General features: G+C 38.2%; 1 protein-coding gene across 2 annotated transcripts in view; it reads left to right on the top strand.

Annotated features, from left to right (window-relative positions):
• notch2.L (notch 2 L homeolog) overlaps positions 1-14,141 on the top strand; it is a 104,089-nt gene that overhangs the window by 46,075 nt on the left and 43,873 nt on the right. For both annotated transcript variants that reach the window (XM_041590669.1, XM_018258778.2), the window contains exon 3: positions 13,724-13,983. In XM_041590669.1, coding sequence (XP_041446603.1) covers positions 13,724-13,983 — 260 coding nt within the window. The remainder of the gene's footprint in view (positions 1-13,723; positions 13,984-14,141) is intronic.

Here is a 14,141-nt window from a genome sequence, read left to right as displayed (position 1 = left end):
TTTTTTTTTTCTTTCAAAGAAGAGCAAAAGAATTTTACCCTCCTACACACTCTGACCTCCTCTGCTTGTGAGCCCTGCCAGCACTCCTGCCTGACCCTGAAATGCAGCTTTAATCAGCTAGCAAAATGTCTAAACAGTCGAATTATTCCCAGCTCTCTCTCTTCATTTCAACATGACTCCTGAGTGAAAGCTGGATTCCTCCTGGATGGAGAAAATGAAAAGTTACTGGAATCTTGGTAGTGAAAGTATTAGAGACGGTGTTTGCGCGTGGGTTTGTCACACCCTGAAATTATACAAAAAACTGACCGTTTCGGCCCCAAAATGTTGAGAAGCATTATTACTTCCATGTGACATACCCGACCCATGAAATTCAGTTCAGAAGGGCAAAGAGAGTGGCTGCTATTCCATAGAAGCTAGGAACGTGATTTCACATAGGAAAGATTAAAGGGACAGTAAAGCTAAGCTCCATAAAATGAAATTCACATAGACGAGTTTCTAGAATCTGATAATATCAGAAGGTACAAACAGCTAAAGGGGAATTAAGCAGAACAATTTATGTTAGTTATTAGCATTGGTATATTGGGCTGCACAAAATATAACTTCATGTAACTCAATTTATGTTCCTTTTATTTCCCTGTTAATACCTTGTTTTACTTTGTAATGGAGACTTCAGATCTTAAAAGCTACAAAAAAACCCTCTGGTTTCTCTCTTATTTAGTATGATCAAGGAGGTGTAGGATCTCTATTGAATATACATAGAGAGATACAGGCATAGGACCCATTATCCAGAATGTATAGGACCTGGAGTGTTTCAGATAAGGGATCTTTCTGTAATTTGGATCTTCATACCTTAAGTCTACTAGAAAATCATTTAAACATTAAATAAACCCAATAGGCTGGTTTTGCTTCCAATTAGGATTCATTTTATCTTAGTTTGGGTCAAGTACAAGGCACTGTTTTATTTATACAGAGAAAAGTGAAATCATTTTAAAAAATGTGGATTATTTGGATAAATTGGTGTCTATGTGAGACTTTCTGTAATTTGGAGCTTTCAGGATAATGGATCCCATACCTGTATATATATATATATATATATATATATATATATATATATATATATATATATATATATATATATATATATTTGTAATTGTAATCATAAATATATTTTGGTTCCCCTCTTAATAAAACAGGACATAAGTTTCCAGGCAAAGGTTTATTGAATCCAGAACAAATTCGTTGTGCCATATGTATAAAGCCAATAGGATGTTTAATAGGAGACATATGGTATAATTGCTTTTCCTTTATTCCCCTGCCAGAATACAAGTTATATACTTTGTGTGAGAGATATACTGTAATGTTTATGAGCCATCACCATATCATTTCTAATTCTTTGTGTTGGACCTAGAATAACCCGATTCCCTATTCTGGCAGCTGTATCCAAAAGTTTTACTAGAAATGTAGTATCTGGTTTTATTATTAGTCTTTTTATAAAGCCAACTGCGTGCAGGTAATATATGTAATTTAGGACTTGTGTTGTCAATAATGTAATTTTGTTTATTTTATGTAAACTATGTAGTGTTTGATTATAAAAGCTGCTCTTTACCCCCAAACAAAATGGTCTTGTAATTTCCCTGCCACTAACAAAAACAGGATTATGTGAGTTTAGAACCTTTTGACCTGGAGGTTACCAGGGTCACTTCCACAATGAGGATTTAGATTGGCAAAGGACACAATGTTTATCCCATCAAATGTAACCCAATACTTGGCTTTGTCCCTTATGGGTATCTGCCTTCCCCAATGCTTTGCTTGACTGCAACACTGTCTAATGTGTACTAGTGTATACTTCCAATCAAACCACTAATTCTTCATAGCCGCCAACAACATTTAAACACTTTCTAGTGTTTCCTATCCAATCACGTTAAGCATTGGAAGAAGTTTGATCAACAATTATTGGGGATGGTGGTTGTAAATCTGTTGATCTACAGCCCCCCCCTGTACTACAATGTCAGCCATAATGCAACAAATGGGAATATAACTGGCAAGATATCTGACGTGCGATTGGCTCCTGCCCTTTTCAATATATCATGAGCAAACTTTTTCTCCTGGTACAGTTTTGCGGGGAGATTTTTGCAGGTGGCAAACAAATACACACTTGAGTTTCACCACATTGTTGGTTTTGCCTGGAAAAAAAGTGGTCTTTTGTGATGGAAAAAAACATAGACCTGGTTATTATTCACTCCTTGTCTTCCACATCAGCCATTTGGATCACAATCCTCCCCATCTAAGGAGCTGTCTAAGCACCGTTTTGGAAGAACTAGAGCCTCTCTAACAAAATTGGGCAATGTGTATGCTATTGCAGAGCTAAAATGACTTTAAGGAAATGTCATTTTGGCTTCCCATTGACTGCAATGCATTTGGTAAAATTTCACCTATTCGGACAATCTCACTTATCTGTTATCATGAATTGTACATGTGTGCAGTGGTAAAGTAAAAGGTGCCTTTTGTGATGTTATTTACAGGGAATACTGTATCTCTGTCATGAGCTGAAAGTGCTTTGGGACATGAAGGGTGCTCAAAAGGCACCGTATGCAGTAGGTTTCTGATTGTAGAAGCCTATTGCATAGGGAACAGTGGCGTAACTAGTTGTTACTGGGCCCCATAGCAAATTCAATTTAGGGCCCCAAAATATTTATAAGTTGGCCTATTTTACCAAGATATATTAAAATTAGTAATTAATTAGGGTCTCACTGGGCCCCCTACACTCCTGGGCCCCCCTGCAACCGCAGGGTCTGCTTCCTCTATAGTTACGCCCCTGATAGGGAATTAATCCCTGGGCTACCAGTAATGCTGCAATCATGGATCCTTGCAGGAGCTTGCAATATAAAATTAAAGTTATTCAAATCTTTTTCTCATTAAAACAAATATATTCAGAGATAGAGAACAGTCTATCTACATATTTACTTGATAATATGGTCATTTGGTTGGGATAGTTCATATGGCTGAGACCCAGTTGTTGCCTGTGTTAAAAATAAGACTTTCTAGGAAAAATAGAAAAACTTTTGTTAAATGATTTTATCAATGTGGCTGATCTGGCCCAAGTGATACAACCAGTTTGAATAGAAATATTCAAATACAGGGCTAACCATTTTTCATTTCAATTTCAGGGATTTTGTGAACACAGCATCAATCTTGAATTACATACAGATTTTGTAAATGATTGGGTCGAGAATTTCACTCACAGAGCTTACAATCCCTCACAGAGTTTACAATTGTAAAAAGAGATTACAATGAGTTGAATATTTGAATGGCAGTCTTTCCCTTGCAGGTTCTATAAATATTATAGTTTAGGGACACAATTCAGAAAGTGTTTGCTGTAATCCAACGTAGTGTAACCGTTTTCTGCATTGCCTTCTAATTAATTTTGTCTATTTCAAAAAAATAATAAGTCACATAGCGATCTGATTTCACAAGAATTTGGCAATATGCAAACAGGGACTCAGGGAAGAATTCCCCGACTCATATTCAGTTTTAACATCTGGAATGTGTAAAAAATTGGCCTGCTCATCCTGAAAGTAGGTATAAAATCTGGAGATCAGAAACAGATTAGACAAGGCGAGAAAATACAAACTGCTATGGGGTATGGCAGTGCCTGAAATAATCTATCACTGGAAAAAGGCACGCAGAGCGAGATAAAGAGTGACGGGAATGTAATAAATGGGGCTGTAGGGACAAATAGGCTAGCATTACTTGTGAGTTCCTCCATGGAGGTTATGCATGATTAGAAGAATTAGAGAGGAATAAGTACAAACAGACTGAATGACTTCTGAGATTGGATGATTGGAACATAATTTGATTCTGTTTTTCTAGGCGGGATCACTCTGGGGTCACAACATCTTACCCTGATTAAAAGACTTTGCAGACACGACCCTATAGGATATATTAGCCTGCAATGACACAACTTCAGCCCCTATTCTCTGTAGTGAAAAAAAATCTAGTTTTTAGCCTTCAGCTATTTGGTATGTTTATGATACAATGTTAACACAAGATTTAGCTTAATAGTCTTTAGCAATACCCATTTCTTGGTACTTTCAAACCAAGCCCCATCTAAGGTTCCTCTTTGTTATTTTAACTTGCCGCGTGACATTCACTGAAGAACTTCATTTATGCTGAAGGTTACATATCCTCTGTGATGATCTTGTCTCATGGCAGGCACAAGGCACTAAGAGAAGAAGATATGTCACGTGAGCAGTTTTTATTATTGTCCTTTATTGGTACAGTGACTCTACATTTTATGCAGCAGAAATTAGTCAATGATTCACCAATGTAACAGCAATCCCTTATTATGTGTGAGTTCTACTATGGGAACTAAACACTGTCCAAGCATTCAAGTCATTGAAAGAAGAGATAACTAGATTCACATAGTGGAGCTTACAATCTAGGCCCTTGTCACATTCACTCATTGGAAGACTGTAATATTGCCTGTTTGTTTTAAGACTTCAGAAAACAAAAGAAAGCCATGCAGATACGGAGTTAATATACAAACCTGATGTAGATGGTGTCCAGCACTGGAAGGTACTAGTGTTAATAAGTGGGCCACCATGCCACCCATAGGAGTCATTAAAACACTGCAAGACTTGTTTACTTTGTTCTCTCTAATTAATGGACATTCTTAAAATACAAAATAGTGAATAGGTTCATATTAATATTAAAATGTTATGGCTGTATCTGTTTTTTGAATAGTTTGATTGCTATCGTGTGATCTTGGCTGTTATGCCTGAGTGATTTTATAAAGTGATTTTAATATGGGCTGATATAAATCACAGAGAAAGGACATTAATTGTAGTTAATGATTATGTATCTGTATAGCTCCATCTCCTTCCAGAACTCACAAATACATAGTATAACAATAAAAAAACATCAATTCAATGATTATAAAAACATTAACCCAACTGGGAAACATTTAAACAAGTACCAAGTCCAACAATTGGCGAAAATGTAGGTATGTGCATCCTACTAGCAAAGAGCTTACTGTGTATAGGAGGCCCATTAGGTGGAAGAGGTTACAGTTCATTATATTATATGAAGTGTGTTGTGAACTAGTGCAGCAGTTCTAATTGTTGAAGGGTTAGGCTATATGGTTTTATGAAAAGCTGAGTTTTCAGTGAGCAGAAGAATGTCTGGTGGAATTTTATAATAAAACCTTATATTAGGGATTCAAGACCTTCAGCAAAGTACAATACTAATAATCAGTTTTGGGGTCATACTGTAGTCTTAAGTCTTGACTTAACTCTAGATTTTGGGGTCAACTTAAAGACTCTGAAGAGGTTCAACTGGTACCATTGTAGTACAGCTGTGGTTCTGAAAACATTACAATAATACAGAAACCAGACAAGGAGGAATTCACTAAAGTGGGTGATAAACATACACAGTACCTGTTTTTCCCCACATAGAAACATATTCAGCGTATTGGGCAAAACCTGTGTAGTTGTGTTACATATGCATTCCCCAATGTGGTATCTATATATCGGTGATAGTGTGTTTATGATGGGTTTACCTTCAATTTTTTTTGGCTGTGTCTTTAAAGGGGCATGTAAAGGCAAAACAATAAAATCCCATTTTTAGTTTCTTCAATGAAAAACAAACCTATCTCCAATATGATTTAATTAAAAAATGTGTACTGTTCTTATAAGAAACCTGACTGTATGCAGCGAAATTCTCCCTTCATTTACTGCTGTGGATAGGAATTGTCAGACGGTCCCTATCTGCTCTGCAGGGAAACAATCATACTTATGAACAGCAGGGGTAGCCCCCGCCTTACTTCCCAGCCATGCAGAACTCGAGCACCTTTGTTTGTTTCCCTGTAGAGCAGTCTGCGACTGTGTAGAGATTTGTATTGGATTTTATTTTTGCCTTTACATCCCCTTTACTGTTTCCAACTCCAGCTGCAGGGACAAAGATCATGGAACCAGATTTAAACAGACAAACTGGGATTCTATTTGGAGGATTATTTTGCAACAGCCACTGGTTCTGCAGAGTTGGAGAAAGTTTGTACAAAAACTATAAAATCCACATTAGATTATGTGACAACACAGGACCCAGTGCAGTCTGCCTATTCTGATTATAAATCAGTCTTGCTGTATCGGCTTCTGGCAGATACAGTATTACCTGACTTGTGCTGTTTTGATAATTTATGACGATCCCTAAGCAGCCCAGACCACACTGAGCATGTGCACAGTCTTGGTCTTGCAAAGATGTTTTGCAAAATGACAAGATGGTGACCCCGTGTGGCCAACTTTGAAAGCATAAATCATTTGTTTTAGTAGGCTTCTGGTGCAGTAAGTTCATGTTTATGTTTAGTATACAAAATACAGCATTTCTAGCCTTATTCTATTTTAGACTTTAGTTCCCCTTTAAACCATAAATCAATACAAGAGAGAGCACGTGGAGATCCTATATATGAAGGAACTTTTTTTTTATGAGGTGATTCCCCACTTGAAGTGTATTTTGGGCTATACTGCCAAGAAAGATTAGGCCATCTATCAATTGCATTTGGCATTGGCCCAACTCCCATCCTGGCAAGACCTGTGTCACACATTCCAAACTCCTTAGACTTAGTGCAATCACACATGGGGTGTTTCAGGTGCTTTGGCACCCTCTTGCAGTTGGGGAGGTTTGTTGCTGCTCCCTAAACTACTAAAGGGATCCTGTCATCGGAAAACATGTTTTTTTCAAAACGCATCATTTAATAGTGCTACTCCAGCAGAATTCTGCACTGGAATACATTTCTCAAAAGAGCAAACAGATTTTTTTATATTCAATTTTGAAATCTGACATGGGGCTAGACATTTTGTTTATTTCCCAGCTGCCCCTGGTCATGTGACTTGTGCCTGCACTTTAGGAGAGAAATGCTTTCTGGCAGGCTGCTGTTTTTCCTTCTCAATGTAACTGAATGTGTCTCAGTGGGACATGGGTTTTTACTATTGAGTGTTGTTCTTAGATCTACCAGGCAGCTGTTATCTTGTGTTAGGGAGCTGTTATCTGGTTACCTTCCCATTGTTCTTTTGTTTAGCTGCTGGGGGGAAAAGGGAGGGGGGGGTGATATCCCGGAAGTATCCATCATAGTTAACAATTCCACTATCACCCCCTCTCCCCAGGCCTGGTGCCTTGGGGTTATTCTAGATTCTGCCCTGTCATTCACTCCTCATATCCAGTCACTTATTAAATCATGTCACTTCCACCTAAGGAACATATCCAAAATACGATCATTTATCACCCACGCTGCCAAAATTCTTATTCACTCTCTCATCATATCGCGTCTAGACTACTGTAACTCTCTTTTAATTGGCCTCCCCCTCCAGAGACTGTCACCTCTCCAGTCCATAATGAAAACTGCTGCGAGGCTCATACACCTCAGCAACCGCTCCTCCTCTGCCTCGCCATTCTGTCAATCCCTGCACTGGCTTCCATTACCTTTCAGAATCAAATTCAAATTAATGACACTGACTTTCAAAGCACTTCATAACCCTGCCCCACCCTACATCTCTGAACTCATCTCTATATATTCACCCAATCGCTTACTACGCTCCTCTACTGACCTGCTACTCAACTCTTCTCTCATTACCTCCTCACATGCTCGCATTCAAGACTTTGCAAGGGCTGCACCCCTCCTCTGGAACTCTCTCCCACGGTCTGTCCGACTTTCTCCCAACCTTTCTGCTTTCAAGAAATCTCTGAAAACGCACTTCTTTCGAGAAGCCTACCCTCACTCTGCTTAACTACCAAAAAAACGCAACACCACATACAATACCACATTTCTCACCCACTTAATTCGATTTTGCCCACTCCCACACCTTGTGTATTACTCCCTTCCCTTTAGAGTGTATGCCTATGCATAGGGCCTTCCTCACCTTTTTGTACCTGTATTGATTGTGATGTTTGTTACTCCATATGTTCTATGTATGTAATTCATGTGATGTAGTTGTATAATCACATTTACTTTACAGTGCTACGCAATATGTTGGCGCTATATAAATACATGTTAATAATAATAATATCACTCCAACTTGCAGTACAGCAGTAAAGAGTGGTTGAAGTTTATCAGAGCACAAGTCGCATGACTTGGGGCAGCTGGGAAATTGACAATATGTCTAGCCCCATGTCAGATTTCAAAATTGAATATAAAAAAAATCTGTTTGCTCTTTTGAGAAATGGATTTCAGTGCAGAATTCTGCTGGAGCAGCACTATTAACTGATTCATTTTGAAAATTTTTTTTTTTCCATGACAGTATCCCTTAAGAAATTGCACTGTGTTCCATAGCCCATATACTTGCTGGCTGTGTATGCTGGGACTTCTGTTGTACAGAGCTTCATTGGTTCAGGCTGCCCGTATGTACTCAAAGTTGAGCTTTATGCATTAAGATTGGCTTTATTTATGTATTTAATTATAAATGTATTATTTATTATTTATTTATTAGCTTTATGCTTTAAGATTAGGAGCAGCTCATTTAATAAAACGTTTGAGTTCTCTGCTTTGGGATCAAATAAAAACCGTGCCCAAGCTACTCCAGCAGAAGGTAGGAAAAACATCTAGAACTACAGAGGAACATTATGTTGAGTTCTCTGTTCATTTTCCTATGGGAAAGCCACGGATAGGATACTTTGGAGAATAGATGTGGTTTCTGGAAGTCTTCTGCAGAGACAAGAGGCAGCAGTGAATTAGACAGGAAACTGAGAACGAGCCATCATATATAACTCTAAAATATTTTTTTAGCTTTGTGACCTTTCAGCTTGAAGCATGGGACTGAGCTGAGATAACTCAGATATGGGGCAGTCTGCAAGTAAAAGCATAAAGGGGGTGTTCAGCTTATACTTAAAGGGGAAATAAGGAAAAAATAAACATGTTAAACTGCACAAGATGCTCTTCACAGCACTTTTGCAATTTTCATGAATGTCTTATTAGCTTAAGTTTTTATATTACAAGGTTTACACTGTTGTGTTTCATGGTTTTCAACAGCAGCTCAAACCAGACACCAGAGGGTTAAGGGACTGAGGCAGGAAGCGGCTCCAGACGTTTCTCTGCACAGCTCTCATTCTTTCTCACTGGCAGAAGCTTGTTTAGGTTTAAAATCTGAAAAAATATGTACTCTGGACAATTTTACATAATTAATTTTTGCCTTTACTTCCTCTGTTATTTTTACTACAGTGCAGTCAGCAAAATTGCAATTAGTCTTAATTTTTTCCCATTATTTACTATTTTGATCTCAGTTTTGGATTTGAAATGGAAATCAGGTTGCTAGGGATGAGTCTTGAAATCAAAATGGAAGAGGAACTTTAGAGGGCATGAAATGAAAAATATGCTATAAAATATCGTTATAAATCTGTTTTTTTTTTTTTTTGTTGCTTGAAACAATGGCCCTTAAAAGTCAGACAACCTCAGCTTGGGCTGGAAAGAGCCAGAATAGGAAGGCTATCAGTTTGGAAACTATTCAAAATAAGTAATGACACTTAATTGAAAAGCTGCTTAGCATAGGCCCATAGTAAAATCTAATATAAAGAAGACCGTCCCTCTCTAGCCCTTATTATTGGGTCCCATCATCTCAGTATGAGTAGATATTCCCTATCGCAAGCCTCTGGGCTCCATCATATCTGCATATAGTTTGGGGCACATTTACTATTGGTCAAATATCGAGGGTTAATTAACCCTCGATATTCGACCCTCGAAGTTAAATCCTTCGACTTCGATTATCGAAGTCGAAGGATTTAGCGCAATTTGTTTGATTGATCGAAGGAATAATAGTTCGATCGAACGATTAAATCCTTCGAATCGAACGATTTGAAGGATTTTAATCCATCGATTGAAAGTTTTTCCTTCGATCAGAAATTGGTTAGAAAGCCTATGGGGACCTTCCCTATAGGCTAACATTGGTGCTTGGTAGGTTTTAGGTGGCGAAGTAGGTGGTCGAAGTTTTTTTTAAAGAGACAGTACTTCGACTATTAAATAGTCAAATGATTTTTAGTTTGAATCGTTGATTCGAAGTCGTAGTCGAAGGTTGATGTAGCCAAAAAAAACTTTCGAAATTCGAAGTTTTTTTCCTTCTGATCCTTCACTCGAGCTAAGTAAATGTGCCCCTAAGTGTGAGTGACTATATTTTACAATGACATTGTAAGATTGGCACCTTTTCTGGAAAAAAATCCCTATTAATGGTCATTGGCAAAGTAAGTTGATAATGAGCATGTATAAATGTATTGAGAGGGAAGAAACTATGGCATTGCCAGAACAGGCAATATGTGAGGGTTAAACTAAACTATAATGTCAGGTTTGAGGTTGACTCAAGTTTTCAGACTCACTAGGCCAACTGGTTACACATAGAAAGGAACGGGTATTGTAGTGGGCAGGTATGATAATTTGGATAGGATAGGTAGGATATGGAAACCTTACCCTCATTAACAAATCAATATAAAAATACACAGATCATTTACTTCCCTTTTTAACTGTCGTTCCCCTTTATAACTTATTTTCCGCTCTCCTCCCTATGTACATTGAAGCCTAGGAAAAAAAAAAACCTGCAAACATCTGCTGTCCTATTTTGTCTGAAAAACTGACCTTTTCCAGCAGGGCAGCCAAAATAACTGTTTAAATATCAGTGTAAGTCGAGTCTCGGAACTCACAGATTGGCCTGTATTTTGTTATGTGTTTGGATACAATTCTGCTGAAGTAGATCTGAACGTTGTTTAAACGACACCTCCCCAAGCTGCATGCATATGATTATTTTGCTCTTGTTCACCGAAAATACATTTTTTTTTTAACAAATGGCTACTTATTGATTACAGAATGGCCATAGAAAACCTATGGATCTGTGACGTTTGCAGAACATTAACAGTTTATGTTGAGGCACCATAAGTGCCACAGAAAAATATTGTCCCATAGCCCATGTTTTTAAATAAAAAAATAATTTGCAAAGATGATCTAGGACAGTGACACATATGATGGTTTGTAGCCTGTAGAAAATCACACAATAGCTGTGTTCAAACCACATGAGTTACCTAGAAATAGTTTTAAATAATAATTCAGGATTTTGGGCCACACTATTAAACCTCACAGCCAATACACAAATGTAACATGTAAACTCATCTATACCCACATTCTGTTGTGCCACACTATGGCCACTATGAGCACCATGCAATTCGCAGCACCTTCTTTTAGTCTAACTGTAAGCACTACTTAATAATTTGGGCTGTTTTATCTGAAAAGCAAGGGGAGGATGGTGAATCTTATGCTTGGGAAACTATCAAAAGAATGCTTTCCACTGGAGAATTTATAATTATATATGAATATATAGCAGTTCAGAACCTCCTGTCCAGTTTTCAGTGTTGTGAAACCCAGACAGAATTCCATACAGTCTCGGGTATGTGACATCAGAGCCAGCCCACAGTGTCATAGGCCCACCCCTGAACATTTCTGGCCCACCTCTGATGGTATGGCTCCACCCCCAGCATCAGTCCTGTTCTTGACATCTTCACCCCACCCTTTTGTCTGGATTAAGGTGGCAACCCTAAGGTGGCCTTACATCAATTTTCAGTTCCCCACACAAGAAATATAAGGTCAGTGTTACACTTGGAGGCCCATGTATTAAAGTTGAAGTTTAGTAGTATTAGACCCTTTTGAAACCACGAGTAAACTCTATTTCTCTAAAATCACAAATGCCATGAAAGTTATTAAAAGATCCAAATATAAAAAGAATCAACGGAAAAAAGCGCAGAAAAAAAAATCATGACTAACTCTAAGATACCAAAGAATTTGAGTTTTTCAGATAATTACTAGCAAAAAAAAATACAGAAACCTCTAAATGTCTGAATGGCTAATAAAAAAAAGCCCAATGGGATTAGTGCAGCTCAAATCTTTAGGGTTTTAGAGAAATGTTTAAAAAATAAGATTTGTGAATAAATCTTAGGGGCCGATTCACTAACTTCGAGTGAAGGATTCAAAGTAAAAAAACTTTTTTGGGCTACTTCGACCATCGAATGGGCTACTTCGACCTACGACTACGACTTCGAATCGAAGGATTCGAAGTAAAAATCGTTCGACTATTCGACCATTCGATAGTCGAAGTACTGTCTCTTTAAAAAAAACTTCGACCCCCCCTAGCTCGCCATCTAAAAGCTATCGAAGTCAATATTAGCCTATGGGGAAGGTCCCCATGGGCTTGCCTAACTTTTTTTGATCGAAGGACATTCCTTCGATCGTTGGATTTAAATCCTTTGAATCGTTCGATTTGAAGTATTTAATCGTTCGATCGTACTATCTGCGCTTCAATTCCCAGTCGAATATCGAGGGTTAATTATCCCTCGATATTCGACCCTTAGTGAATCAGCCCCTAAATGTTAGTAAATAGACCCCTTGGTGTTTTTTGCTACCTGAGTAGAAGTGGAGATGGATCAAAGGTTAATCCCTTGTCTTCATGTTTTTCATGCACAACATCCACCCCTTAGACTTAGAGCATGTACCAAACACATTTTGGTGTGAAAATGCATCTTTGAAAGACAGAATTGGCCTTTTTTTCTGCTTGTGTTTCTAGGCGGAGAAAATCCTATAGTCTGACTCTCTCAACATCTCTTAGACTGGCACATTTTTTGTAGGTTATTTTAGACTTTAGTTTTCCTTGATATTGTTACTTTAAATTCCTTTCGCTAAATTGAGAAACATGAATCAAAATTTCAGCCTTCCTTCGTAATTAGAGCAAGTAAATTTGCTTACAATGTGATGTAGAGTTCTCTTAGCCTTGCACTATTTCTTCTGGAATTCATCTTGCTGGAGAGAAAAAAAAAACTAATAAGAAGCAGCTGTGGGAATGACTTTGCCCACATTATAGAAAGAATGAGATTTCTCTTGCTCTCTTCCTCCTCGTCGCATTCCCTGTGCAGCCTTTGTATCTTCTGCTTTCAGCTGGGTGCGGTGTTAACTATTTAGAGAAGTTGCTTGGGAAAATATCTACTCGTGTGAGGTAGAGGGGTAGAAGTGTACCCTTCCCACAGCTTCTTGCGTGTTAGTACAAAAACATTATAAATGAAAGGAGAGAAGAGAGGCTGGGATTGATTAAGTTGTGCAGATCAGTTCCAAGGCCAGTATAAACTGTAGGCACACAGTCACGCTGTACAATACCCCAGGCTCTTAGAGAACTCTAAACATAATGTGAATTACCTATTTCATTGATGAAACTACTCTCATATACATTATGATGGGGATCCCCAACTTTTTTTTACCCATGAGCCACATTCAGATGTAAAAAGAGTTGGGGAGCAACACAAGCATGAAAAATTATCCTGGGTGGAAAAAAATAAGGGCTGTGATTGGCTATTTGATAGCCCCCTATTTGGACTGGCAGCCTACAGGAGGCTCTATTTGGCTGTATGCCTGGTTTTTATGCACCAAAACTTGCCTCCAAACTAGGAATTAAAAAATAACCATCTGTTTTGAGACCACTGAGAGCAATATCCAAGGGGTTGGTGAGCAACATGTTGCTTGCAAGCCAATGGTTGGGGATCACTGATCTATGATATCAACAAAATTCATGCCCATATCCTGGTCTTACCATGACAAGCACTTCTCTAATTTTATAAATATATAATAAAAAGAGCCATGAATATGCTGCAATTTATATCCTTATTAGCAATGCTGAGTAAGGTTACAAGTTATTGAATTCTCTTTTTTTTTTGCCTTCAGATGTCCAGATGCATTTGTTGGAGAATACTGCCAACTGCAAAACCCTTGCCAAGAAACCGTATGCCTCAATGGAGGCAGCTGTAAAGTCAGCCCTGACCTCTCTAAAGGCGTGTGTACTTGTGCCCCAGGATTCAGCGGGGAGAACTGCAAGCAGCCCGTTGCCAGCGTCTGCTCCCTCACTCAACCTTGTATGAATGGGGGCACCTGCCGTCTGCTTACCCTGGAACACTATGAATGTATCTGCCCCTTTGGATGGAGAGGTATGTGGTTTCTTATGAAGTTTTATGCATTATATTATACAAAATTGTTTTCATTTGAAAAACTCGAACCTTCTGAAAGGGGCGGTTCACCTTTAAGTTAACTTTTAGTATGTTGGAGAATGGTTAATTTTAAGCAACTTTTCTATTGGTCTTCATAT

This window comes from Xenopus laevis, chromosome 4L (genome assembly GCF_017654675.1).
Source record: "Xenopus laevis strain J_2021 chromosome 4L, Xenopus_laevis_v10.1, whole genome shotgun sequence".
In the NCBI taxonomy this organism is placed as follows: Eukaryota; Metazoa; Chordata; class Amphibia; order Anura; family Pipidae; genus Xenopus; species Xenopus laevis.
The sequence above is the reverse complement of the archived record's forward strand: the minus strand, read 5'-3'. Positions and strand labels throughout refer to the sequence as shown.